Raw genomic sequence first — 25,207 nt, forward strand, 5'->3', positions numbered from 1 at the left:
TGTTTTTTGTTATTGCTCAAAAAGAGGTAAGTATTACGATCTGTAACCAAATAATGCCAATTCTTTTTCTACATTAATATGACTTTATCTGGCTTAAAATAGGAGGACAAAGCAAATCAATAACCTTATCTACAGGAAATAAAGCCAAGTAAAATAGCATCTAAAACATCAATGTTTATTTCGGTCTGTAAGCCCTTTTTTTTTGCTTGTCTGTATAGTCTCCAATCATCCCTGAAATGCAAGTGATTGGGCTCTTCTGGACCCACTAGTTAAGGGGAGGGAACATTTATCTACCGTCAATTCATGGGACAGTAATCTCCTTCTCACTCCTCTGATTACAAGCAAGCAGGATGCTAGAGGAAAGGCCTCAACAGAAGCTTTAAAAATAAATAAATAAACCGAGCCCCTTCTGCTCCAGGAATACAGGAAAGATTGGCACTAATACAAGCGAAAGTGATCTGCCCAAACAAAAGCCAATGTGAAGGAGGAGCAAGCCGCACAAGCTAGCCTGACATTATTGCTGGGAAGACAGCACACTTGTTAAAAATGTATTTTTTAATTTTCTGTATTGCAAAAGGCCCCAATTTGCCCGAGGATCTAGCTAAGCTGCCATTTTCTACTAGACAGAGTCTAATCTTTATTTAATGGATTTAGCATCTATCTTTACTAGAGTGGTCTCTAAGGAAAAGGGGAGGGGAGAATGAAGGGGCAGAAAAGAGATGATCAGATCCCCCTCCCCCTTTCATCCATCCGGTGCTCATGTTTGTGTTCAAAATTCAATTACCTCCTTATTGATACTTCACAGAGATATTTAAGCTGCAAACATGAAGCCCTGATTTCCCAAGGGGCCATGCCCCTCTCTATTTCACTGCTCTGCTTCTCCCTGGGTGAATTCCTGAGGCGTCCATATTAATAGGTAATCAGTCACAATTCATTTATTAAACAGCAAGCAAGGTTTATCAGCCTGCCCTGATTAGCCCGAAGAAACCACTGAATTCCTAATTTATTTATGGAAATGTAAGTGTCTTTTTAAATTCCATTCAGGGGCTGCAGGAGTGTTGTAGTCTTAGCATACTGCAATCTAACAGGCAGCACAAGCAGCAAGCAAGCTTTCCAGGAACAAGAGGGGCTGCTTGCCACCAGAAGGCAAAGAGCAAGGGAGATATGGAGATACACTGCAGGGAATCTTCTCTTGGCCACAGGATTTGGGTCCACATAATCCTTGGATTAGTACTTATTTGATTGCTTTCTGTTTACATAAAAGAGTTTGAAACGTTGTCACTAGGCAGCCATTACTATCCACTGTAACAAAAATCAATCTCAGGGATGTTGCTTTTGATTGGCAGAAAAGTGGCCCTTAATGGAGTACAATTGAGGACCTCAGTGAGTTAAAAGACAATTATTCTTAGCAGAGTTAAAACCAACACCAGACTGGAATACAAACCAAAACTACTAAAATAATACTTCTCGAACATTAATTTTAGATTAGTAACTAAACCAGACCCTGTTTTAATCTTACACTGTTCTAGGCTGCAGTAACAAAACAGCTTTGCGTGTAATTTCCATAATTCTGATCAATTAACAATTCACACAAAATTGCCCATTACTAATTAAAAGGTCAATACAGATTAAATAAAGCTCTTAAGAGTAGCACTGGGCCACCGCTAACTGCCCCAACAGGTGCAATTAGAAAAGACACTGTCTAAGGGACATGAGCAGATCATATAACTTAGACTCTTGTTTTCAGCTAGAATTAGGACTGTTTCTTCTGAAAAATGATAAATAATTAAAAAAAATTTTTTAATGTAGCCAGTGTTTCAATGCCAACAAACAATGGTGTTAATGCTGTCTTTGTATGGGTTATCCACAGCCAGTGTTTTCAAATCCTAATCTGCCATCCTCATATAGTTCACTATGATTAAGAGCAACCTCCCCATATAACCTACTGTATGAAGTGAAAGGCAAACCATAATCATGAGAAAAACATAAAATCTCAACTGACAGACATTCTACAATGTACCTGACCGGTATTCCTTAAAACTGTCAAAGTCATCAATGACAAAAAAAATCTGAGAAACTGTCACAGCCAAGAGGAGCCTATGAGGAGATATGACTACTAAATGTAATTATGGTGTCCTGGAGGGGACCGTGGAACAGAAAAAGAACATTAGAGGAAAACTAGGGAAATCTGAATAAAGTATGGGAAAAAGAAAAAAAAACGTAAAGTTCATTAGTTGTAACAAATGTACCATGATAACAATAATAGGGCAAACTGGGTATGGGTATATGGAAACTCTCTTTCACGATTTTCATATCTAAAACTGTTCTAAAATTTAAAATTAATTTAAAAAACAGAAAGTGACAATTTACAAACTAAATTAGAAGGTGGCCAAAACATAAGTAATTTTTATATTTCTACAAGGTTTTGAAAAATCATTTTTCATTAACATTATTTTTGAAATATTAAAACCTATTAATAAATGAAAATTTTCATATATATTTATTTGTTTCTACCTGATAGGAATAGCAAAAATATATTTAGTTATTAGTATATATTTAGTTATCAGGTTTAAACGTACTCTCCAGAAAATGTCATCTCCATGCAAGATGTTAATGACTATTATAATTACAATAAATGGGAAACCCCCTAAAACACACACACACACACACACACACACACACACACACACACACACACACACACAAGAAAAAGGTAAATCAGTTGTAATATTAAACTAAAATATAATTGGGAGGAGTATTTGTAAAGAAAATCAATATATCCTCAAACCAATATTAATACTCTTTAGATTGTGTTAATGTTACTACTCCTCTCCTTGAGTTTGAATCAAGAAACAACTTGTATGTGCTTTGGCTAAAGATGAAACACAGGGTCAAGTCAGGAGCACCAACTCTCCCCACCCCAAATAAATAACTGCATGCATTAGGATTCTGTTAATAATTCTGAAGTGAAACATAATAAAAATTTTCTTTTAAGGTCCATTGTCTTTATCTGAACTGTCCAATATATAAAAATACTATGTATGGCTCTGGCTTCTACAATACTAGCTGAAGAAAAATAAAAAATGAAATGCATCATGGCAGGCCTGATTATAAGAAACTGCTATGGAGTCAGAGGATTTGAGTCACAGCTCTTGGGCTAGCCCAGACCTTTGTGAGCTATAAAATGAGGTCAATGGTCCAAGTTACTCAAGCACAGTTGTGAAGCTTTGGAAACTATGCACTTAAAGCACTTAGCACAGTACCTATTAGTAGGTATTCATATAATTATGGCTGTTGAAGCTATGCTTATCACTGTTTCTCAGCAGGTATCTGATGACTACAGGCAGAAAACCTGAGGAAACAAAAAGTAAATTGAACAGTATAAAAACAACACAGAGCCCATCTGTTGAATCTATTAACATTAACACAGTACCCTTGAAGACAAGGCTCCTACTTGATCCACTTAACAACCTATATGGAAGGCAAAGCAGGTATTTATTACCTATATCACACAGATGAGAAAAAGAAAAATTAGGCAGGTTAAGTGATTCACCAAAGGTCAAGAGCCAATAATGAGCAAAGTCAGGACGTGAATAGTTCTGACTCAAACTGCATTGGACTCCCATTCTGAACGATAGGCATGTTTTGTCCTTTGGCTGATAACTCTTGACTTCTCTGGCACATCACTCTAACCCACATCAAATTCCTTACAACAAAAACCCCTATAAAGCCACAAGATTTCTTAAACCCCAATGCTTTCCTCAGGCACTACCATTTTAAGGAAATTTCAATATGAAAAAAGAGACTATTCAAATAGCATTTTATTTGTATTAAAATTACCAACAAAAACAGACCAATCACTTCAATTTTTCTTTTAATTTATGCTCAAGTACAACCTAATTTCCTCATCAATAAATTTCACTGACATCTTTGTCCAAAGCAGTATATTGTCTCTCTTGACATATACATATTCACAAATACAAGACAGAACAAAGACATGCTCAAATCCTTCCTGAATATTCTATCCATTAAAACCCACAAAAAGCAGTACTACGTTAAACAAACTTCCTCTTGCGAGCTATCAGTCTAGCGTTTTATGTGGGAAAATACGTCCTCTAGATTTGTGGACTCTAAATCTTGTTGGTTCAATCAAAATAGTAATACATGAAACAACAAATGGAAAAACAATATTAAAATGTTCTTTCTGGTCTGTCTGTCCCAGCATGTGACACTTTATCAGTCCTACTAAAAAAAAGTTGTCAAGAATTACCCCCCATATACCCACATTTTAACTAAAAACTTCAAAGGGAACACTGCCATCTACTGAATCACATTCATCACTATTCTCTATTACAGTGATACCTCATTTAATGACTCTCCGGGAACAAAAATTTTAATACTGAGGATGTTTATGTTAAAAGTAAACTTTTAAGGCACAAAAAATTATATACATTCACAGCTACCCATGACAAAAATATCCCAGAAAACAATTCCTATTATTCTTATCCAATACATAAGGCCTGCTCTAAGCTATATTTTGAAATCTGGGGGGTTGGTTACCTTCCTCTTCAACATCTTCTTTCCTAACTGGCTGGAAAACTACTAATGCTTGATAACCTTCTTTCATGAGCTCCCCATATGAAACGAGAAAGGCTGTGAGAGCTATCATTTCAATTTAAGGACAGACTGGCAACAAGACTTCAGAGTGAATTAGTTTCAATTTTTATCTTGGCCACTAATTTTAAATTTAAAAAAAGTAAAGTATACCATATACACAGAAAAAAGAACAAATCATAAGTATACATATGAGGAATTTCACAAAATGAACACATCTGCGTGGCAACCACATACATCTATATAGAAAACCATTGCCAGTACCAAAGAAAACTCCTTCCTCACGCCCCATTCCAGCCACCACCATATCCCAAATGTAACCATTATTTTTATTTACACCACCATAGATTAGCTTTGCTTGTTTTTGATACAGTATAATATGTACTCTTTTGTGTCTAGTTTCATTCACTCAAGGTTACATTTCTGAGATTCATTCATGTTGTTGCATGTAACAACAGTTTGTTCATTTTCATGGCTGTACAGTATTCTATTGTATAAATATAACATAATTTATTTACTCATTCTACCGACACAGAACTTTTGGGCTGCTGTAGTTTGGGTCTATTATGAATAGTGCCATCCTGAGTATTTCTTCTATGCATCTTTTGGTATACAAATGTTTGCAGTTCTATTTCTAGGGTATATATCTAGCACTGGAATCTTTGGGTCATAGGTTATAAGTATGATCAGCCTTAGTAGATACTGCCTAACAGCTTTCCAAAATGGTTGTACCAATAATCACATGCCATTTAAAGTCTCATAAATTTCTCAGCAAAGGGTCAATCTTTCAAATGTAAACTGTCCCCAGTTAGAAGAACCTGAGACACCTGGAAGTAGGTAAGGAGTTCTTTGGGGAAGAGAGGTCAGAGTTGCTGAGATCATAGCCTGAGAACTTCCCAGACTCTCAGTTTCCCCTGGAGGACTATGACCTAGAGTTCAGGGTCCCTAGAAGCCTATTTTGAGAACAGAAGAGGCTGTCTCCCATGTAACTGTACCCCAATACCAATTTACCAGAAGGTTTCTTCCATCCAGGTTCTCCTTAACACTCTCTAAACTCTAGTCAATACCTCAAACTCCCAGATAAAGATATTATGTTTTTGAGGACAGGCTAAGTTGTTTTAGTTAGAATTCAAAGACTTCTTTCCTTCCTATCTAATAACACGGAATGCATTTTGAAGTATAGAGGTTTCAGAAAATAAAACAAAACAAACAAAATCCGACAATATTACTGGAATTGAATTGGAGTTACTATAATGGGAATCCCTCCTCCAAGATTTCTCCTATTTATAGTGACAAAGACTCTTGTCAATAACGTGAGAATTCCATGCCTAACTTCATTCATGTACTGATCAGTCCTGGTGTGGTCTTATCTCATCATGATGTCTCAACTTAAAGGCAAAAAGGAGACAGCTGCCAGAATATTTTAATACCTATGAATTTAGAGAATTGCTCTACGTCAGTCTAATCATTTTGTAGAGTTATAAAAATATCTGCTACAAAAGTGGTGCTATAAGGATGTGTCCTTATATAGCTGAGGTTAATAAAACACTGCACAGCCCTGGGTCACAGTCTGCCAAACCAGAGCTGATGTACATCAGTGCTGCTGTGAATTTTTAAAACTGTTCTGGCTAATCTTTTTAAAGGACTCTTTTTTGTTTATTTAAATAAGAATTAGCTGCAATAGTAACCAACTGCTTCAGTGCATCAACAATGAGTTGTGCCTAATGAAAATTCAGAAATCATTGCTGCATGTCATAAGGAGGTTAATATTTAACATGTAGAAGACTAAAAAAAAAAATCAATATTTTTTTAAAAAATTAAGGATCTGTGAGACTCTGATGAGTAGTAAATCCATTCAGCATAGAAAGGAGAAATAATCAACATCATTGTCAAGGTGCAGGTCAAATTCAGCTCACGCCAGAAATGCTTGATGGTGGCTACTTTCTTATCTCTTTGTTGCCACTTAACAGGCTTAACAGGGTAAACCCAGAGAGGTTGCTGCAAGGCTCGGTAACCAAATTACAGTGTAAGGTTACTCTGCCTCCCTGACTATTTACCCGACAAGTAGACGAACAAGCGATGCTTTTTACTATACTAGGAAACTGCCAGCAAGGGAAATGGATATGATAAAAAAGTATCTGTGCAGGTTAATCAACTAGTAACTGCTGCATGGAATGCTACATTTTACATGAAATCTTACAGAGAGAAGGAAACCAATTTGCCAATGATGATATAGAGTATTTCTTTCACTCCAGTTTAAATATCACTTTTAAAAAAAGACTCTACCCAGCCACCTTCAGCCCACTATGATCTCTCATTTCTGAACTCCTGTGGTACTCAAGTGGCACTTAGTCATGCTCTCTTGTACACATTTGCCTTGCCTTCCTAATCAGATTATAAGCGCCTTGAGAGGAGTTTTTGTTCTTGTTTTTGACCTCTAAGGTCTAGAACACTCCTTTTCATAGTTGGCCATAGTTTCTTTATTATGATAATATCTAAATCCTAAGAAATAGATGTGAACCCCTTGGTAAGGTCAGATGTTAAAATAAGTACCAAGGATGATCAGGATATTTCAAATCTACTTTGGGAAAGAATAAAGGGAAGAGAAGAGGTAGAAGGGGCTCATTCATGAATTGAAGGAGGTGGAATACAAAATCAGGATGCAGTTGACCCTTGAACAATATGGAGGTTAGGGGCACTGACCCCCTGCAGAGTCAAAAATCAGGGTATAACTTCACAGTTGGCCATCAGTGTCTCCAGTTCCATATCGGCATTCAACCAGCTATCGGTTGTCTGCAGTACGTATTTATTGGGGAAAGAAAAAAAAATCCCATGTATAAGTGGACCTGCACCATTCAAACCTGTGTTATTCAAGGGCCAAAAAAAGACCCTTCAGTTAGGAGCAGGCCTAAAATGGACTTCTTCACATCCTTTTGGGCTTCCTAGACTGGTTTCATTTCTGTGTTTTCTTCTTTTTCTCATATAATTTAATCTAAAATTGATACATAATCCACATACCATAAAATTCACCCTTCCTTAAATTGTGGTAAAATACTGATAATATACATTTTACCATCCTAAGCATTTTAAAGTGTTCACTTCAGTGGCATTAAGTATACTCATATTGTTGTGCAACCAATGTCCAGACATTTTTCATCTTGCAAAACTGAAACTCTGTACCCATTAAATAATAACTCCCCATTCTCCCCTCCCCCAGTCCCCGGCAATCATGGTTCTACTTTCTAGCTCTATGAACTTGATACTCTGGGCACTTCATATAAGTGGAATCATATAGTATTTGTCTTTTGGTGACAACTTATCTCAGCATATCCTCAAGCTTATCTGTATTGCAGCATGTATCAAATTTTCCTTCCTTTTTAAGGCTGAATAATATTCTGCTGTATGAACACACCACATTTTGTTTATCCATTCATCCATCAATAGACGCTTGGGTTGTTTCCACCTTTTAGCAGTTACAAATAATGCTGCTGTGAACATGGGTGTACAAATAACTCTTCCAGTCCCTGCTTTCAATTCTTTTGGGTATATGCCCAGAAGTGGAATTGCTGGATCATATAGTAATTCTGTTTTTAATTTTTTGAGGAACCACCATACTGTTTTCCAAAATGGCTGCACCATTTTTACATTCTCACCAGTGATGGACAAGTGTTCCAATTTTTCATATCCCTGCCAACACTTGTTACTGTCCATCTTTTTTATTATAGTTATCCTAGTGGATATGAAGTAAATCTCATGGTTTTGATTTGCATTTCCCTATTGATTAATGATGTTGAGCATCTCTGCATCTGTTTATTGGCCATCTGTATATCTTCTTTGGAGAAATGCCTATTTAAATCCTTTGCCCACTTTAAAAATGGGGCTTTTTATTGTTGAGTTGTAAGAGTTCTTTATATATCCTGGATATCAAACAATACAGAAATGATTTGTAAAAGTCTTCTCCCATTCTGTGAGCTGTTTTACTACTTTCTTGATGGTATCTTTTTTTTTTAAATTTTTGGCTGTGTTGGGTCTTCGTTGCTGCACACGGTCTTTTCTCTAGTTGTGAAGAGTGGGGGCTACTACTCTTTGTTGCGGTGCGTGGGCTTCTCATTGTGGTGGCTTCTCTTGTTGCAGAGCATGGGCTCTAGGCGCATGGGCTTCAGGAGCTGCAGCATGCGGGCTCAGTAGTTGCAGCACGTGGGCCCCAGAGCATGCAGGCTTCAGTAGTTGTGGTGCACAGGCTCAGTAGTTGTGGCGCATGGGCTTAGTTGCTCCATGGCATGTGGGATCTTCCTGGACCAGGGATCAAACCCGTGTCCCCTGCATTGGCAGGTGGATTCTTAACCACTGTGCCCCAGGGAAGCCCCTTGATGGTATATTTGAAACATAAAAGTTTTACATTTTGATGAAGCCCAATTTATTATTTCCTTTCTCTGCTTATGCCTTTGGTATCATATCTAAGAAACACTGCCTAATTTAAGGCCACAACGATTCATGCCTATGTTTTCTTCTAAGAGTATTATAGTTTTAGCTCTTACATTTAGGTCTATAATCCAGTTTTTAAAAAAGATTTGTTATTTATTTATTTATTTTTGGCTGCATCGGGTCTTAGTCATGGCACACAGGATCTTTGTTGTGGCGCGCAGGCTCTTTGCTGAAGTGCATGGGTTTCTCTCTAGTTGTGGCGTGCAGGTTTTCTCTAGTTATGGCATGCAGGCTCCAGAGCATGTGGGTTCTGTAGTTTGTGACATTCAGGCTCTAGTTGAGGTGCACAACCTCAGTAGTTGTGGTGCATGGGCTTAGTTGCCCCACACCATGTGGGATCTTAATTCCCTGACCAGGGATTGAACCCACGTCCCCTGCATTGTAAAGCAGATTCTCTACCACTGGACCACCAGGGAAGGACCATATAATCCATTTTGAATTAATATTTGTATATGGTGTGAGGTAGGGGGTTTAATTTTGAGTTTTTGCATGTAGATATTCCATTTTCCCAGCACCATTTGTTTAAGAGACTATGTATTTTTCCCCATTGAATGATCTGGCACCCTTGTCAAAAATTAATTGACTACAAATATGAGGGTTTATTTCTGGATTCTCAGTTCTGTTCCATCGATCTATATGGCTAACCTTATGCCAGTACTACACTATCTTGATTACTTGCAGCTTTATATTAAGTGTTGAGACTGGGAAATGTGAGACTTCACTTTTGTTCTTTTTTAAGATTGTTTAGCTCTTCTGGGGCTCTTGTATTTCCCTGTGAATTTTAGGATTTACTTGTTAATTTCTGCAAAACCAGCTTCATTCTTGACCTAAATAAAGTATAGGGGTAGTTCCTATATATGGAAGGATCCATAGTCCTTACAAGGTTAATTATGCAAACTGGGATCTCACTGCTTATACCCACCTAACACCAAAGCTAATGTAGGTGGGGACAGCCCATATTGGCATATGCTCATTTCACACAGTGGTGCTGAACAATAAAAACAGAATCCAATGTAATTTCTAAGTGTAGAATTCTTTTTAAAAAAAATAAATTTATTTATTTTATTTATTTATTTTTGGCTGTGTTGGGTCTTGTTGCTGCATGCGGGCTTTCTCTAGTTGCGGCGAGTGGAGGCTACTCTTCGTTGTGGTGGCTTCTCTTGCTGCAGAGTACGAGCTTTAGGCATGTGGGCTTCGGTAGTTGTGGCACACAGGCTCAGCAGTTGTGGTTCACAGGCTCTAGAGCACAAGCTCAGTAGTTGTGGTGCACAGGCTTAGCTGCTCCGCAGCATGTGGGATCTTCCTGGACCAAGGATCAAACCCATGTCCTCTGCATTGGCAGGTGGATTCTTAACCACTGTGCCACCAGGGAAGTCCCATATAATTTTTAATTTAAAGAAAATAATTATTAGATCTCATTTGTGGCATAAACCATTTATTTTCTTCTAACAGTGTCACAAAAATTCCAGAGAAAAATTACACTACAACTTTCTATACAATGCTAAGTAATGCCATTACCAAAGAATCGAATTTTTCTATACTTTATACTTAAGTAGGAAAGCAAGTTATTCTGAACAACTCATAAATGTAAGAGTTGCAGTATCTGAATTCAAGTCTTTAATATCCATGATATTTCAACGATGAAAGTATGAAAGTCAATATAACACAGGAGTTTACTTGCAATTTTGCTGAGGCACTAATCTCAACAACACACACTGAAGGAGCAAGTCATTAAGCTAGTGAGTGAGCCTAGCAGTCCACTCACCACCTGCATTTCACTGTGACTCTGATATTCCCTATTAGTACTCGTTTACATAGTAAAAATAACACTATGGATACTAGAAAGACTAAAAGTTTCTACAAATTTGGAATAAAGGATGGCTGGAATACTTTTCTTGGGGCTGGCTCAGATCCGTGTCATGAATAGTCCTATCACATATCCAGAAGTGTGTGGGAATGTTGCAGCAAGTGCACAAGCTTTCATCAAAACATTTATCGTACAGAGAGAGAGAGCAAGAAACGTTAGTGAAAAGGCAGTGAGAATGATACAAGAAACATGGGACTTATGACCACAATGTGATTTGGGAGAAAATGTAAAGTTAAAGGGTTCATAAAAAGGAAGGTTTATAAGTCATAACAAGAAATTATTTAATGTAGGTAAAACTGACATGCTAAAAGAAAATGCCTTTGTGAACATAAATCATGAAAGAGGAAAGGTAAGCTCCTATTAGACAATTAGATATTTATCATGTACAAATTACATAAGTGTTGGGAATCGAGTGGTGAAAAGCCCAGATGCTCACATATCCTTATAGAGCTTACAGAGTTTAAGATCAGACTGACTTATCTATTTTGTAGTAATTGTGCAGACTTCATGAAAAAGTTATGTTTGTCCTACTGATCTGAGATCCTCAGGACATAAAAAGAATGCCTTTCCAAATAGTGACAGGCCAATAAAAAAACCTCAGATACAGGCAATGTTTTTTGGACTGTTTTTTTTTTTTTTTTTTTGCAATACGCAGGCCTCTCACTGTTGTGGCCTCTCCCGTTGCGGAGCACAGGCTCCGGACGCGCAGGCCCAGCGGCCATGGCCATGGCTCACGGGCCCAGCCGCTCCGCGGCATGTGGGATCTTCCCAGACCGGGGCACGAACCCATGTCCCCTGCGTCGGCAGGTGGATTCTCAACCACTGCACCACCAGGGAAGCCCTGGACTGGTTTTATACATACTTTATGCCAGAAATAGAGAAATATCTAATTTCTCAAAAGCTTGAATTTCAGTTCTCCTCATCATGGACAATGTGCAAGGCTATCCTTAAGGACTATAGTTTACAACTCTAAGTCAAGGTGATGTTCCTTCCCCTTAATGCTTCTGACTTTCCACGTGGAGTGTAAAACACAAGCTCAAGGTATATGACTTTGCTATAATTTTACTGGCATCATAAAGTGCTGTGGACAAAGATCTCAAATTTGGTAACTGCCAGCTTTAGAAGAGGTACATCCTTGATTATATAAGAAATATTATGGATGATCCAATATTGGATCACCCAAGTATTATTGGGTGATCCAAAAGGGTAGATGCTTATTGGCATGCCTTATGAAAGAAGGCAGTATATGACTTCAAGGAGATTATTTTCACAGGGAATGAAGAGTATACCATTAATACTGACAAGACAAGAGGGTGGCGAAGGTTTGGAGGGCACACATAAAAGTGATATGGAAGAATCAGAAGAGTGAGAAGACTTAGAGATGATTTGGCAAAGAATGACAAAGAGGAAGACACTAATGATTTAGAAGAAATTTGGGGGGTTTTCATAAATTTAGTCAAAGTTCTAACATGGCAAACTGTTAATTGACACCAAAACAAGTTATGATCAGTGAAAAGAGCTCTCAGTAATAAAATTTGCACTGATTCTGTACCAGAGAATAAAAGCAATACATAGCTACCATTCATAATGTTCTTTAGAAAAAAGCTATCACTTCAGGAAGGTTCCCCCTCAGAGTGCTGTGTCACAATTATCTCCTTGTTTCCTCTACCATTTGCCTCTTTCTCCAAAGCTAATGTTGAAATGTGACTTTTTCTGTAGTTCAGTACGTTTCATGATCTCACCATACAGTCCATAATTATCTGGTATCACTACCTTGAATATGAAGATTCAGACAAGTTCAAATTAATGCTTCTACTAATATATTGTAGTGTAACATTTGTTTTAGTGGGAGAGTTACTTTAGTTACTTCTAATTATGGAATCATTTACATCAAAAGCCTAAAGGGGTAAACTGATTTTTTTCAACCACATGTTAATGCATTTTACAGCAAAAAATGATATACTATAGGTTATCACAAAGTTGGGAATTCACAAAGTTCCCTCGTGAATGTCAAGGTTCTATCTTTTAAAAAATTTATTTATTTATTTTTTGAGGGGGCTGCGTTGGGTCTCCGTTGTTGCATGCGGGCTTTCTCTAGTTGCGGCGAGGGTGGGCTACTCTTAGTTGTGGTGCGCGGGCTTCTCATTGTGGTGGCTTCTCTTGTTGTGGAGCATGGGCTCTAGGCGCACGGGCTTCAGTAGTTGCAGCACGCAGGCTCAGTGGTTGTGGCTCGCGGGCTCTAGAGTGCAGGCTCAGTAGTTGTGGCACATGGACTTAGTTGCTCCGCGGCATGTGGGATCTTCCCAGACCAGGGCTTGAACCCATGTCCCCTGCATTGGCAGGTGGATTCTTAAGCACTGTACCACCAGGGAAGCCCCCCAAGGTTCTATATTGAAAGCAACAAGTTGACTCTCTAATTCACCACAGAAATGCCAGATGCTCATTTTATAGGCAGATTTTGTAAGCTTTATATTTAATGAGAAATTGTTAGAGCTACATTTGGCAAGGGAAGATTCTCTCAGATGTTGAGAATATCAGCAGAAGAATCTTTTTGCTTCATTTTTCCTAGGAGAGATTGACTGAAGTAATTTGACAGTCAAAAATAAACTGAACAGTTAAAAACCTTCATGGTAAATTCTTTGTTGAAAGGTCAAGTGTGTCTGCTGAAATGTATTCATTCTATTTCTTTCAGAATTAAGATGAGAGAATAAGTACTTAAAAGACACAAAATAGTATACAAAATCAGAATGATGTTCTGTTACACTGTAGGTATTATTCACAAAGCTGTTGCAAGTCGACCATTTATACTACAAAGAATTTTACCTATTTCAAAGCTCATCCCACTTGTGCTAGCTCCAGGGAACTGATTTGTGTGAGCTCTGGACTCATTCCACAGTCTGTCTATAGAAAGAAACTTTGCTCTAAATTTGCCTAATTTGCTTGATAGATTCACAATCTTCTGATGGCTTAGGGAAACCCCTAACCTAACTTGATCAGAAAAGCTGAAATGTTATCAAGAGAAGTGGACATAGGTCCCAGTGTCAGGAAACTTTTCACGTAAAGGGCCAGACAGTTAATATGTTAGGTTTTGTGGGTCACAATCAGTCGCTGTCTCATATTCTTCCAGTTTTTGTTTTATTTTTATAACGCTTTAAAAATGTAAAAACCATTCTTAGTTCACAGGGAATACAAAAATGGGCTGTGAGCCATACTTAGCCAACCTTTAGTTTAGAGTAGTGCCATCTGATGGAAGTATTCTATGTCTATGCCATCCAAAATGGTAGACAGCAGCCATGTGTGCCTACCGAGGGCATTTACTGAGGAGTGCATCTGAGGAGTTACATTCTAAATTCTATTTAACTTTAATTAATTTAGCTTTAAATAGCCACATGCAGCTAGTGGCTATTGTTCTGGACAGCGCAGGTCTAGAGGACCTCCCACAGCCCACAAGAGTCCCTGAAAATCTCTGTATACCTATGTTTCCCAAGAATACTGAAGGCTTGGACAAGAAGTAAATGGGGTATAAATAGTAACTGTTATTAATAATAGCCTCCAAGTATTAAGTTAAGCATTGTATAACAATTCAAATGACTAACATCAAGGAGAGGGAAAATGTGTAAGAAACTTGAAACAAAACAGGTTGGCATTTCACAATTTATTAGAATAACATCTTTCAACATTTGGGCAAATCAGAGCTTTGAAGTATTGAGAGAATTAGTCTAAAGGGCTTTGAGTTAAAAAAGACCTACAATGTTCCTACTTTTGATGGAAGTAAAAAATTTTACCACTCAATTTGCATAGATTCTACTGAAGACAGATGCAACTAAAATTAGGTTTCTGTTTGCCTGAGAAGACAACTGATTTCTCCCATCACTGACCTGAAATGCTCCTGGAAAATTGCTTTGCTTCGTTCATCACACTGCCACTCCTAGCAAGGGCCCTAAAGTTCATGAGGCACAAACTTGCTTTGTTAGCCAAGCTGTTACACAAGAAACCTAAGTCCTCATTTTCACGTGCTGACAAATCATTACCCAAGTCCATTAATGCATTCATAACTTGATTCTTGGAACTTGTGAAGTAGAAAATTAGGGGAGAAAACACTCATTCAACTTTAGAGGAAGCCTCCAGTCAATGCCTTAGACAACATCCATTAAAGGCTATTTGTTTTCCCCACCTATCTGGGACAGAACACTTCTCATTTAACTAAGCAAAGAATTTAAAACACACAGCAGGGTGCAAATCACTCATATGTCCAGCTGATGATCCATGACAAGACTCATACCATCCCTCCAAAAAAGTTTTGCCTCTAGCATTTTCTATTTTAAAACAGTCCCAGTACTAAAGGCAACATTCCTGAAGAGAGGAAATCACTTCATATAAAGATCATAGGTTGAACCACAGAACACAAATCAGTCATTGCAACCAATTGGTATAGTAAGTATTCACTCATAGGTCCAAGTCAAACTGTCAACAGAGTCTAGCATTGGTATATCCATACTATGAAATTCTATGCAGCAGTTGAGAAACAAAGAGGTAGATCTATCTGAACTGCTGTGGAAAGATATCCAAGATATGTTGTGGGGAGGAAAAAACAAATTACAAAACATTACGTATACGTATTATGACCTCATATGTGTGTGGTAACATATATAAACTTTATTAATGCATAGAAAATGTCTGGAAATGTTCATGGAGAAACTGTTGGTGGTTTCCTCAGATAAGTTCAGCAGGTAAGGATTTTACTTTCCACTTTATATTCTTCCATACTATTTTTTAAAAGTTTTTAAATCAAGAGATTGAATTATCTGTATAAGTTTAAAATGTTCTTTTAAAAGTCTGGAAAGATCTCTGCAGAGGTTCCCCAAGAGACTAAGAAGATGTGGTGGCCCTTCTTTACTATTGCAGTGTTGATAATTTAATGAAAAAGCCAAAGCTGTTCCTTTTGTACTTAAAGCCACTATAATGTTCCAAAGATTGCCTCTGCCAATAAACTTCTACAGTGGGAAGGGGAGAAAAAAAAAAATCACAACATTATTATGAAATTGGGGAAAAAAAAAAAAAAAGGCACACTTCAAAAAGGGCCTTGGTAGGACAAGACAATCCACAAGTGCCAACCAGCTCCAGGCTATAAGGATCCCAGGAGAGCCATCATTTTTCAATTACCATCACTAACATTACTTATTATTTGGCCTGCTCCAGTCCCTAAGGAAGGCAGCTTGTGATGACAATACCCAGCCTCTTCTTGTAAAACAATTCATTAGGCAAAGCAGAACAGCTGGGGCAGCCACGTGCGTGTTCTTAAGGCACCACCCCACTGGGACCTCTGGCCCAGATATCCCTTTTGGTGAGGGCAGCTACCACCCCTGTGACAGCTGTAGAGTCCTCCAGGGACACTTCAGCTTTAATCAGTACTTCCTGCACTGGAGAGGGCCATTTGATTTCTAACATAAACTAATAGCATTCCTGCTTTCAGCAGGTTACACCAGACATCAGATAAGAGGCTTTAGGGCATTTTTATCTTGTTCTAATGCTCCAGAGTTAACGAGGCAGCAAAAGATACTGTCATAGAGCCCCAGTGTAGCTCTATTATCCAATAAACAGACTCTTTCCAAGACAGGTTTAATATGGATGGAGGAGGTAAAGAAGGCTGGCTTAATACTGATGCTATTGAGAGGATAAGAATCCAGTTACCAGAAGTAGGGCAAAATCATGCACACTCTGCAGCAAAGTGCTACAAGGAAAGTAAGGAGTTGTCTCAAAACATGAAGAGGAAAACACTGATTTTCACGATTTTAAGCAGCATAAATCTGATAGCTTTATCTGGCATTTGGGGTCAAGTTTTCAAAGAGTGCTTCTAAATGAATCTATGTATTTTGCTTTAAAGCATTCTTAGGAGTTAGATTTTTAAAACTAGCAATACAGTCATTATAAAAATAGCTTACTAATAATATATGTAATTATATTAATAATTATATTATGTAATATATTAATAAAGGATATTACAGTTTTGTTTTGTTTTTTACTGGCTATAAAGCAAATTCTACTATGTTAAACAGTAATATCACCAGAGCCTACATAATATCAGCCTTTAGAAATAATTTAATCATTCATTCAACAATATTGATAGACTTTTATAATCAAGGCTATGTGAGACAGAGTGAAGATAAAAATTAGCCCTTGGATTCCCTAGTCCAGGCTAATCGCATAAAACAAAATTTTACTTAGACAATCTTCTTTTTTTAAAATCTTAGAATCTTGATAAATATGTGGAAATCAGACAACCAAGTGTTTCTCTTCATAACTAGAAATATCTACTCAGAACCTGCTGAGTAGACATAAGTATTAATAAGCTGACTACTAAAAACAGTCAATATTAAAAGATGACCATTTCTTGAGTTGTTTGCCTCCTAAAGATTAAAAAAAAAAGCTGAGATCTTCTATTTACTTCCTTGGAAACCAGCCCCCCAAAGACAAAGGTCTGCAAGATCTCTTAAAAGCTATTCACTCATTTTTGGAATACCAAACATACAGAAAAGAAAACAGAAACAGTCTCTACCCTTTATTTATAATTCACACAAGATAACAAATTATAAGAATGAAGTCCAATTCACAAATTAACATCCATCCATACAAAGATCACAATTTTGAGCTTCTCAACATAACCATCACCTCACATTTTTCTACTTCTACTGACCAATCATTGCTCTTGCACAGGTCTCTTGTTCCCTGTGGCAGAGAATGTTGGTTGCTTATCCCAATACCTGTTCTCCTTTTCCTCCTTATTAAAAGAACCCCAATTCTTACCCAGCGAAATTACAGCTCAGGATAAAAGATTACATTCTTTTGCAGCTAGGTCAGTCAGTCCAGATGACTGAATTCTGTAGGATTTCCAGGAAGCCTGCTTAAAAGGAAAGGAGTCAGTTGTATGGTGCCCCTTTTTGTCTTTCTCCCTTCTCACATTCTTCTGGCCCACAGCTCAGGCCCAATGCCTAGATCTCTAGCAGTCATCTTAGACCAGGAGGTATCCTTTAGGATGGAAGCCAGGCACCAAGAAAGTGAGTGAAAAGAAAGAAGCCTCAGTTCTTGATGACACTGTAGAGCTCCCCTTCCAGTCTGTACCTAACTACCTCCAGCCATCCTTTTTGTGGGGAATAAAGAAATTCTACTTTGTGTAAGCCACAATTATTTTGAATTTCTAATTATATGTAGTTGAACCTCATTCTAATAGATCTGATAGCCACAATCTTTTATCCTATAACCTTGATAGTTAAGTTATTCATTTCAATGATGCCTTAATGACACTTTGGCAAACAAAACTGAAGTTTTATAATGCATACCCACTTCCACCTTAAATTGTATTCTCCTAGTCATAAGGGCTTAAAATCTTGAAATCATTTTGACTCATGTCTCTCCAGTCTATTACAATTTCATATCTATTTCCCCCCGCAAATAACCTTCCTTTGCATTCATACCCTCCTATCTAGTACAAGCAGTTACTGTATTCTTGGACTGCAACAGCTTCCTAGCTGGTCTCTTACACCCATCACCACACCCTTCAATTCTCTCTGGGGGTGGCTACCAAGACTTTTGAAAATGATTCCTCAGGCTTTCCACAATTTAGCTCCTCCTCACTTTTCCAACCACATTTTCTAGTACTCTAACCAATTCACACCCCCAAATTGCTTCTCAGTTGGAAGTGTCATCTTTCCTCCCATATACAAATATTAGCCATTAATATTTGGAAGCCAAATAAGTAGCCATTTCTACTTAAGTTTCATCTCTTCCAAGAAGTGTTCCTTAAATTCTTACCTCACTTTTTCCTCTTTAGGAGTTTCCCTCAGAGAGGAAAGCATGGTGTGAGATGAACATGGTGTGACAAAGGCCAGGTCATGCAGAGCTGTAAGGCCAAGTTAAAGGTTTTTAATTTTATTCTAAGAGCAATGGGAAGCCATTAGTGGGTTTTAAGAAGGGAATAAGGTCACATGTCAATTTGTGTTTCAAAAATATTACTCTGACTGTGGAGTGGAGTAATTATTGGAGAAAAGATCAATTCTACAGCTAATTCTGCTAGGAGAAGGGGAGAATACCAGAAATAGACTAAGGAAGCTGGATAAAGCAGGCTTGGTGTAGAGGGAGAACTTGAAACTCAATATTCTAGAGGAAAATGATAGTCATCTGAGTAAATATATGTTCACCATAGGAAAAATTCAGTAAATATTTATTAAAAGAGCTGGTGTGTAGAATTTAGATAGGAGCATTAAATGTTCTCCTATCAAGAATGTATTGGCATTTACAGTGCCTTAACTTTGACTGAATCTTGGTTAAAAAAAAAGAAAGCTACACAAAATTTAGGGACAATTGAGAAATTTTCAATGTGGAAGGATATTAGGTATTTTGCAATTACTGTTAATTTTTCTTAGATGTAATAATAGCATTATTATTTAGGAAACTGTCTTTATTCTTAGGAGATGTATCCTGAAGTATTTAGGGGTAAAGTGCCTGATGTCAGAAACTTACTTCAAAATAGTTCAAGGAGGGGGGACATAAATAAATAAATAAATATTCCCATTATATATAAATATGGGGCACTCACTGAATGTTTAAAACTTTTTCATAATGAACTAGTGGAGGAAAAGAAGACAAGGGGATTTCTTCTTAAGCTAGTAGAGAGGGGCTTCTTTTCTGATGTACTCGTGGCATTGATACTCATTTACTTGGTAGTTTGAAACAAGTTATTTTTAACCTATAACTCCAAGGAAGTCTGGGATCTTAAAAAAGTAAACCACCATAGGAGGATTTTCACCCAAGAATTATCCTTTCTACAAATATTAACAGATCAATACTCCAGCCCTGCCTTCAGTTTCAAGCCTGGCTACTCTTGGATTCCATTCTCAGCCTGATCAAGGAGAGGGAGGAAGACACTGCCTGAGCTTCTTCAAGTGTGAGACATATTACTGAATCACTCTCCAGTGCCTATGTTTATTAAACCTTTAATACAATGTTACCAATCCCTGCTGTGGAGCCATTTCAGAGAATAGCAGGTATACAACTTAGTATTCAAATAACCTTTTATTGTGTTGCTCTTTTCTTTGTTAATGTCATTATCCTCCAACACTGTGAGACTGCTGGCTAATTAAACCCTTGTTTTTACTAAATTTGACAGCTGAGGGCAGCAGAAACAGAAGAAGACAACCATAAACTATTTTCTCTTGAACTAGGAGAAAAATGCTTCCCCTGCAAAGCTAGAATACTACACTTTCCCCATCTATAAAATTATTTTGGGGGAGGAAACAGTCTTAGTAATAACAAGCCTTTCAACCTGAGCGATCAGAGAGCTTATTTCTATAGTCAGACCTAGATGGACATCTCATTCTTCTTTTGACTAATTGAGCAGGCAGGCATACAGATGAAACTCCTTATCTTAGTCCCAACTTAATGTGGTTTTAGTTGGATTGTATAAAATGGATAAAAGACAAAAGAAAAAATAAAGCAAAATGGATGTTAAGCACTTCCAATATGGCATTCACTAAAGAAAACAATTTTTTAAGTTCATAAAACAAAATAGGATGTTACAGCACCAAGTTAAGAGGATAACTCGAAGTTTTGTTTGGTTGGTTGGTTTAGGTTATTGTGCATGTTTGTTAAATTGTACCTAGTAAGCCAAGTACTAGACGCTTTCCCAAACTAGAATTAGGTAACAATGTAACTTCACAAGCCGATTCCATGAAGAACACTTGCTTGGCATGATGGGAAAGAAGAAAATGAGTGGAAAAGGGTCCTGTTCTAACAGAGGGCAAGTTCACTAACAGTAACTAAAGGGGTCTAAGTAGCTTATTCCTCTCACTCAAAGAAAGCAGTTTATCCCTTGTTGAGTAAGAAGAAATTCTATCATGGCAATAGGAGAGATAAAGAATTAAAACCACAGATAATTTCAAAATTCATTTTAGCCATAGTTTTCTCTAACCATACTTTTTATTTTTTATTTTTTTTTTTTTGCTGTATGCAGGCCTCTCACTGCTGTGGCCTCTCCCGTTGCAGAGCAGAGGCTCCGGACGCGCAGGCTCAGAGGCCATGGCTCACGGGCCCAGCTGCTCGGCGGCACGTGGGATCCTCCCGGACCGGGGCACAAACCCGTGTCCCCTGCATCGGCAGGCAGACTCTCAACCACTGAGCCACCAAGGAAGCCCTAACCATACTTTTCACCACAGCTTCTGGAAAAAAGCCAGACAATTATGTGTTACATCATCTCCTTTAATCTTCCCTCTCCCATCTACTGGTAGAAAGATGGGAAAAAGAATGCAAGCAGAAGAAGGAAAATAAGTAAAAGGTGATAAAAGTTATCAACTAGATAACTCTCCATATTATTTGGACTCATGAGCTGACTAAAGGTTGAGATTTATCATGCATCTTATCCTCTCTTTGTTAAACTGTACTGCCACCTCCTACTCTTTTAAACTACCTCACAGAAGGTTTAGGATATGCAAGAACAGTTTTGATTCTTGAGGGATCTGCTCAAATATCAAATGTAAAAAAGAAAAGTATATGTTTGCTTCTCCATCTATTTTAAAAGGGCTTCTCGGAACTTCAGTTTCTTTTCACAACTGCTATAAAAAAAAGCAAACACTAGAGAATTCCTGAAGGGTCTTTAAAGACAGGAATATGAAGAATTTCTATTTTAAGACTTCCTTTCTCAGGCAAATGGTTGAGGGCACACCACCTCAAGCCATCAGGAAAGAGCCATTAACAGTTGAGAATTAAGACATGGCAGACATAGTCATCATCAAGACTCTGGCTGGCTCTACTCTTGAAGAGTAACGAATGTTCTAAAAGAGAAATCCCTGTTTTAACTCTAAGAAAAGGAAAATGGAAAGAGGAAAAAAGACCCAAGTTTAATTATCTCAAGAGCAATAGAAAAGGAAAATCATCTCAAATGCGTTGTGTAAAATGAAGTTAGAAAGGATTTTTCATATCTACCATATCAAAAAATAAGCTGCATTTTCACTTAGAAAATGAACATTGTCCATGTTCTATTTTCAACAGTTATCCAACATGAAGTCATCTGACCTTAAACCAACAAACAAACAAGAGAGGTCAGGTCCAGTATCAGTTCCTACCCACCATTCCTACCTAATCTCCCAGCAAGTTAATGCAAATCAAAGCAAGCACTTCACTGCTGCTGCTGGTAGTGAAGCCGGTTCCTTTCCCAAGAGAGGCCTGTAAAACAGGACAGTCACTGACAGCAGTACAATTACTGACACAGATACAGACTTTATGGACATGTTTATCTCTGCTGTAAATCCACACTCTCTCTCCACTCTGATTCACGAGTCATAAAGAAATTGCAGATAATGAAAAAGTTGGGGAAATTTACAGCATGTCGGAAACCTCAGACAGCCAGAAGAAATTAAAGAGCTGACTAGGGATAAATCACACAGGTACAATTAAAACTTGCCATATACCTCCTTCATTTCCAAACTGAGGCACAATCCAATGGAGATGATGAAAAGTTGAGGTCATGACTCCTCAGGCTGTAATCATTTCTTAACTAACTGCATGTTAAAAATTAGCCAATTCACAGGTCATGTGTAAATGCTGATTTCGTGCTGCTACCTTGATTTCCTTTGCTCTCCACTAGAAGCACCCGCACAGCAATTCTGTCTGTAAACAGGCCAAATTGCAACAAGCAATAAACAGAAAGGTGATATCCCCTCTCCACTGCCATCTCTGTAGGTGCAGGACATCTTTTACCATAGCCACTATGGACTGAGCATTACAATGAGAAAGTGGAGCTACAATAGATGAATGAAAGTGGAGGTTTCTTCTTCTCCTATAAATGACCATTCTGAAGGTTTCATTTGATATCTTTTCAACATTCCAAAGGAGATGTTAAAGGACTATTAGGTTTGATACTAGAATAGGAATTACTTCTGGTGATACTTGTTTGTTAATAGACTGAATTAATGCTCTATTCTCTTTATGTAACCACCTTTGCATGAGCTTAAAAGTGGTATAGTTTTAGCTATACCACGTCCATCAACTACCCAACTCTGTTTTTTACATTCTTCTAGTGACAAAGGCTACAAGAGGGAAGGGAAAAACAAAAACAAACAAACAAACAAAAGGTGAAACAAAACAAAACCTCCAAACTTTACCAGAATCTAGAAGTCTTAATTAAACGTTAACTCTTATTCCAATAAAGTAAATCAGAAAAATACAAAAGATAAGAAATAATGTCTATTCTTAAATAATAAGCTTAATAGATCCCTACTGCTGAAGACCAGAATAATGTGAGTTAATTGTTGATCCCTCTATTCAACAAGCCTATAAAATTCTCTGTGAAGGAAAAAATTATTCTATCACTTGCTGCACTCTTCCACTTTCCCCAACTTACTTACACGAAACTAGCAGGTTTAAAAAACATCAACCCAAACACAAGATCTGTCTGGAAAGCAGAAACGGAGAACACAGAGTTTACCAACTAACTTCCACATAAATGAACGAACAAAGAGTGTCAATAAAGTTATACACAAGTCAATAGTCATCTTTGTAAATCTCTATAGGACGAAGCCCTAACCAAATTAGCTCTAATATGATTTTGAAATTCTGTGCCCTGTCAAGAAATGAAGGTTAACAGGCTTTTTTAGAGATATGGAGGATGCAATTGACATGGTTTCAATTTTGTTCCTATTTGACCACTTGAAGATTTGAGATCCATTTTACACTTCAGAGAACCCAAATGTCATTTTCAATTTATATATTAAGATTTTATTCTCTATGGAATAAAAATAATTCTAAGGTGATACTAAGAGTTTCAACCCAGACATCACTACCATACAAAACTTATCTAGTTCATGGATCTCAATTCTATTCACTCAATAAGCATTAGACATGGCTTCTAATCAGCTCTTGCTTACAATGATAAGTTCCTTTAGTTCACGGTCAGATTGGTGCCCAGTATCAAATAAGAACTACCAAACAGAGGCAGAGTTTTATTTACAAGCTCCTAAGAGGCAAATCATATTTTATCAAATGAGTATTTGAATGAAGCCAAGAAACAGATCTACTATGTAACTCTACTATCGACAGTTACTACTCTAAGAGGCAATATTACCCCTGGATTAAGAATCAGAAGACTTGGATTCTAGGCCATTTTGCAATTAACTAGGTATGTAACTGGGCAAATCATTGAAGCTCTTTGAACCTCAGTTACCTCATCTGTTCAAATGGGAATAACAACAGAATAGTAGAGAGAATTAAGTGAAAAAGTACATGTAGGAAACATACCAGGCTCAAAAATGTTACTTGCCTTTCCCTCTTCATGAGACATGATTCAGATTCCTGGTTCTGTCACTAATGAGCTGTGTGGCTGTCCTTAGGTAAGTCACCTAATATCTTTAGGCCTCTGTTTCTGCATCTGTAACATTAGAGTGTTGGGACTTGATGATCTCTTAGATTCCTTTCCAGCTGTAACATGCTATGACTACCAATTCTGTCACTAAATTTCTGGTGACCAAGGTCTAAGTCACTTCATTTCTTTAGACCTCAGTTTCCTCACCTTTAAATACTGGATGGTGAACCAACAGAAAAGTAGATAAGAACTATAAGGGGAAATTCATAAAAGGAGGAAAAACAAGTGGCCAGTAAACATAACTTTATTAGCAATCAAAGGAATACATATAAAAAAATACTGAAACATAATTTTTCATCTATAAAATGCACAAATACTAAAAAGTTTCACAATATCTAGAGTTGGCTATAAGATGTAGGAATGCAAGTAGTTTCATTTACTGTCCTTAGAAATATAATTTGGACTAGTCTTTCTGGAGGTCACTTTGGCAATATGTAAAAATTTTTAATGTGCCATTCACCTTGATCAGAGTAAATGATGCTTATCAGCATGATTTACTTTAGTGAAACACTGGAAACAACCTAAATGTCCATTAAGAGAGAATTAATGAAATACATTATAAATAATCATATAATGGTATTCCACACAGTCATAAAACTGATAATTTTGCTATGTTTTCATGGGTATTGAAAGATGTTCACAATGCACTAAGTCAAAAATGCAGGTTGGGGCTTCCCTGGTGGCGCAGTGGTTGAGAGTGCGCCTGCCGATGCAGGGGACACAGGTTCGTGCCCCGGTCCGGGAAGATCCCACATGCTGGGTAGCAGCTGGGCCCGTGAGCCATTGCCGCTGAGCCTGTGCGTCCAGACTCTGTGATCCGCAATGGGAGAGGC

General features: G+C 37.6%; 1 protein-coding gene across 9 annotated transcripts in view; it reads right to left on the minus strand.

Moving 5' to 3' along the window:
* The window catches only part of LIN52 (lin-52 DREAM MuvB core complex component), a 208,304-nt gene that overhangs the window by 130,739 nt on the left and 52,358 nt on the right, over positions 1-25,207 (minus strand). Inside the window, exons 6-7 of one of the 9 annotated variants that reach the window (XM_067028100.1) lie at positions 18,776-18,863; positions 17,771-17,864 (exon numbers count right to left, since the gene is read on the minus strand). The exons of 5 other annotated variants lie outside the window; for them this stretch is intronic. In XM_067028100.1, the coding sequence (XP_066884201.1) occupies positions 17,825-17,864; positions 18,776-18,863 (128 nt within the window). In that variant the 3' untranslated portion in view covers positions 17,771-17,824. Of the gene's footprint in view, positions 1-3,263; positions 3,353-17,770; positions 17,865-18,775; positions 18,864-20,911; positions 24,381-25,207 lie in introns of those variants that run through there. 3 more of the 9 variants (XR_010839493.1, XM_067028102.1, XM_059055927.2) reach the window with 3 other exon arrangements.

This window comes from Kogia breviceps, chromosome 3, assembly GCF_026419965.1.
Source record: "Kogia breviceps isolate mKogBre1 chromosome 3, mKogBre1 haplotype 1, whole genome shotgun sequence".
NCBI lineage: Eukaryota > Metazoa > Chordata > Mammalia > Artiodactyla > Physeteridae > Kogia > Kogia breviceps.